Source organism: Bison bison, unplaced genomic scaffold (genome assembly GCF_000754665.1).
Source record: "Bison bison bison isolate TAMUID 2011002044 unplaced genomic scaffold, Bison_UMD1.0 scf7180017864259, whole genome shotgun sequence".
Taxonomy (NCBI): Eukaryota; Metazoa; Chordata; class Mammalia; order Artiodactyla; family Bovidae; genus Bison; species Bison bison.
The window spans coordinates 2,951,574-2,955,894 of record NW_011494831.1 but is presented as its reverse complement, the minus strand read 5'-3'; the positions used below and the strand labels follow the sequence as shown (position 1 = coordinate 2,955,894).

General features: G+C 34.1%; 1 protein-coding gene across 1 annotated transcript in view; it reads right to left on the bottom strand.

Annotated features, from left to right (window-relative positions):
- The window catches only part of CASC5 (cancer susceptibility candidate 5), a 64,781-nt gene that overhangs the window by 38,713 nt on the left and 21,747 nt on the right, over positions 1-4,321 (bottom strand). Inside the window, exons 6-7 of the mRNA XM_010847951.1 lie at positions 1,533-1,585; positions 1,252-1,285 (exon numbers count right to left, since the gene is read on the bottom strand). Of these exons, the coding sequence (XP_010846253.1) occupies positions 1,252-1,285; positions 1,533-1,585 (87 nt within the window). The remainder of the gene's footprint in view (positions 1-1,251; positions 1,286-1,532; positions 1,586-4,321) is intronic.

Below are 4,321 nucleotides of genomic sequence, written 5' to 3'. Positions count from 1 at the left end.
AGGTCGTGTCCAACTCTGTGCGACCCAATAGACGGCAGCCCACCAGGCTCCCCCGTCCCTGGGATTCTTCAGGCAAGAACACTGGAGTGGGTTGCCATTGCCTTCTCCAATGCATGAAAGTGAAAAAATAAAGTGAAGTCGCTCAGTCGTGTCCGACTCCTAGAGACCCCATGGACTGCAGCCCACCAGGCCCCTCCGTCCATGGGATTTTCCAGGCAAGAGTACTGGAGTGGGTTGTCATTGCCTTCTCCATATATATATATATATATACACATATACATATACATATATATATATATATATATATAAAATTTCTCCAAGGACATCCAAAATTATCAATAGTGTTTATCTGTGAGAAGCCTGAGTAATATGACCTAGAGATTTTTCTGTATAAGTATATACAGAGAATCTTTTCCTTCCAGCTCAACTCTAGTCAATTACATGGAAAAACTGATATTTATTTAACCAACCTCTTAGTGATAGACCTTTAGAATCTTTTGCATCTTACATGAAATCTCTGTGCCAAAGAGCAAGTGAAGTTAAAATCTGGAATGACATTGGCAATTGTCTTCTACAGTATATGCTCAGATGCTCAGTCATGTCTGACTCTTTGTGACTCCATGGACTGTAGCCCAACAGGGATTCTACAGGCAAGAATACTGAAGTGGGGTACCACTTCATCCTCCAGAGGATCTTCCCAACCCAGGGATCAAACTCAAGTCTCTTGTGTCTCCTGCACTGGCAAGCAGATTCTTTACCAGTAGTGCCACCTGGGAAGCCCTCTATAATATTTACCTACTACCAATGAGTGACTTTTTATCTAGATTCTTAATTGATTAGATAAATATTATATCTCAATATAGCCTAAGTTATATTTCTTTTATGAGGAAGATAAGCATCTTTCCATCTGTTCAAGCTCTATGATTATTTAATTTTTGAATTAATATTATAATAAAAACATTTAATGAAAAAAATCTGAAGACCTGGTATTTATTGTTTTCCACTAGCGAATGTATTTTAAAGATTTACATATGAAAGTAGAATGTTTCATCCCTCTTAAGAGGATAAGCTATACATAACAGCCATAGCAGCATATTATTATGCAAATAATGTGTTTTAAGAATTAATCCTAAGTATTACACAAAAGGGAATTAAAATAAAAAACAAAAAGAATATTAACTTTAAAAACACTTAAATAATAGGAATAAACAACATTTAAAGTATAATTTGCATCACACTTTTCTTACTTACTGTATAAACAGGACATTTTCTCCTGCTTCTGTTTCTATAAATTGAGAAAGGGTTATTAAAGTTTTTCAAAAATACAGTAATAAAGTATTAGAAAAATTACATAAGGATGTTAACAACAATAAAAAAATACTAATGCCGCACATTACCTTCTGCCCCTCACAGCTCAAGTTACACTTTTTAAGCAATAAGATAGATATTAAGTTATACCAGTTATCTGGTTAGATAACCACAGCATAATCATATAGAAAACAGATTTAGTAGGGGTTACAGAACAAATTTACCTGAAATTTCTGACTTTTTCACTATTTTCATATGAGACTCTGTCTGGAATACTCTAGAAAAGAAAATAAAGATTACTGAAAATCTGCAAGCTTTTTTTTTTTTTTGACTGAACTGCATGGCTTGTGGGATCTCAGTTCGCCCACCAGGGGTTGAAGTCAGGCCACAGAAGTGACAGCCTGGAATCCTAATCCCTAGGCAACCAGGGAACTCCCCCAAATCTTCAAGTTTTAATTAGAACACTATGATGTTTTGAGATAAGTAAGATAAAGCTTTCTGATTGATTTATAAAACTTCATAGAACCTCAGTAGTAAAACCAAGTAAGAATACCACATAACAAAATCTATAGGCCAATCTCATATATGAGTATTAGTGCAGAAAACCCAAAATATTAGCAAACTAATGCTGCTGCTGCTAAGTCGCTTCAGTCGTGTCTGACTCTGTGCGACCCCATAGACGGCAGCCCACCAGGGTGCCCTGTCCCTGGGATTCTCCAGGCAAGAACACTGGAGTGGGTTGCCATTTCCTTCTCCAATGCATGAAAGTAAAAAGTGACAGTGAAGTCGCTCAGTCGTTTCTGACTCTTCTCGACCCCATGGACTGCAGCCCACCAGGCTCCTCCGTCCATGGGATTTTCCAGGCAAGAGTACTGGAGTGGGGTGCCACTGCCTTCTCCGAAACTAACGCTAGCAAAGTTATTTTATGATTAAATTCGATTTATCCCAGGAATGCAGAGATAACACAACATCCAAAAATTTATTTTATCATATTAAAGATTAAACTACTAAAAACTCAGTTATTTTAATAATTGCTCTAAAAGCATTTACAAAACCCATTCTTGTTTAAAAACAAAACAAAACCCTCAACATTGTGAATCAACTATATTCCAATAAAAATTTAAAAATAAAACCAAAAATCTGCAACAATAAATTTAAATTTACCCAATAATACAGAGAGAATAGGCGTACTGATTTTAACAAATGTAAACAGGTTGAAGTACCCTATTAAAAATGGCTATTGACTAAATTTTAAAAAATTTTAAACTCAATCTACAACCTGCAAGTTACAAATTAAAAATATTTTAAAAAATTATCTATGGACAAACAACAGAAAAGTGAAGATAACTATGAAGTAATTAAACACATTATGTTTCATAGCAAAAAAGAATTAGAACTAAACAAGGTTGCTATTATACACTAAGAGGAAATCAATGAAAACTAACAATGAATAACCCAATTTACATGTAAAAAGTCAGAGAAAAAAAAAATGAAAGAAATACAAACAAGAAAATGCCGAAATATATTTAGATGCCTCAAGATCCAAATTTTTATTTTTACTGAAGTATAGTTGATTTATAACGCTGTGTTAGTTTCAGGTGCACAGCAAAGTGGATCATATATATATATATGTGTATGTATATATATATCTATATCTACTTTTTTTTAATATAATGTATATATATATCTACTTCTTTTTTTTAAGATTCTTTTCCCATATAGGCCATTATAGAGTACTGAGTAGAGTTCCTTGTGCTATATAGCATGTTATTATTAGTTATCTATTTTATATATAAGATCCAAATTTTGGAACACCACACATTAAGTAGGCAAATAGTAAGTTGTAAATGTATAAAACATATTTACTAAAGCATATTTAGCAAACATATGGAGATACTTAACTGAAATGGCAAAATAGTTCTTTCCTCCATTTTCCTGTAAATTTATCTTAATTATGTTATCCCTTGCTCTCTCATTTTTTTTCAACCTATACAGTATCTATGATATAGGGAAAGCTTTCAAAGGTACAATCTGTTGCAAAAATTATTTATGAACCAAGAAAGACACATGCTTTAATAACAAAGAGTTCAATCACACAAAAACTTTAAAATATTTTCTTTAATATTGTCTAGGTAGATGAGGAAATGAAAAATAAAACATTTCAAAATGAGATGAAAAAAAGCACAAATGAGCAAAATATAGAAAAAATAGTAATGACAAATAAAATCCAAATTAAAATAACTAAGATAATAAAATCAATCAAATCAGCTAAAATTAAGTGTTAAAATATACCCTGAGGAAAAACAGGTACATTACTAAAGTTACTAAAACCAGTAACAAAAATGTAATGACTATGTAACTGCTGCTTCTTTTAAACCTGGGAATTCTACTTTGAGGAATATAATCCCAACGAAGTAACTCAAAAGAAAAAAGGTTAATTTACATAAAAATATCTAACACAGTACAAATGCTTAACAGAAAACTTGAAATAGTAATTTGTACATTAATATTCAGCGCTAGTGGTAAAGAACCCCCCTGCCAATTCAGGAGATGTTAAAAGATGAGGGTTCGATCTCTGAGTCAGGAAGATACCCTGGAGAAGGGCATAGCAACCCACTCCAGTATTCTTGACTGAAGAATCCTATGGACAGGGGAGCCTGGTGAGCTATAGTCCACAGGGTTGCAAAAAGCTGGACACAACTGAAGTGACTTAGCACGCAATTAAGTAAAATTATCCATGTCCGATCTCTCCTCAGAGAACTAAGATTTTGCAAGCCAACAAAACAACAACAACAGCAGCAGCAACAACATGTGAAGGAAAAGTCAGTCTGAAACAAAGTGGAGAAAGTGAGTTATTAAATCAAACCTAGGCCACAGTTCGGAGAAGGCAATGGCACCCTACTCCAGTACTCTTGCCTGGAAAATCCCATGGATGGAGGATCCTGGTGGGCTGCAGTCCATGGGGTCGCTAAGAGTCGGACATGACTGAGCGACTTCACTTTGACTTTTCATT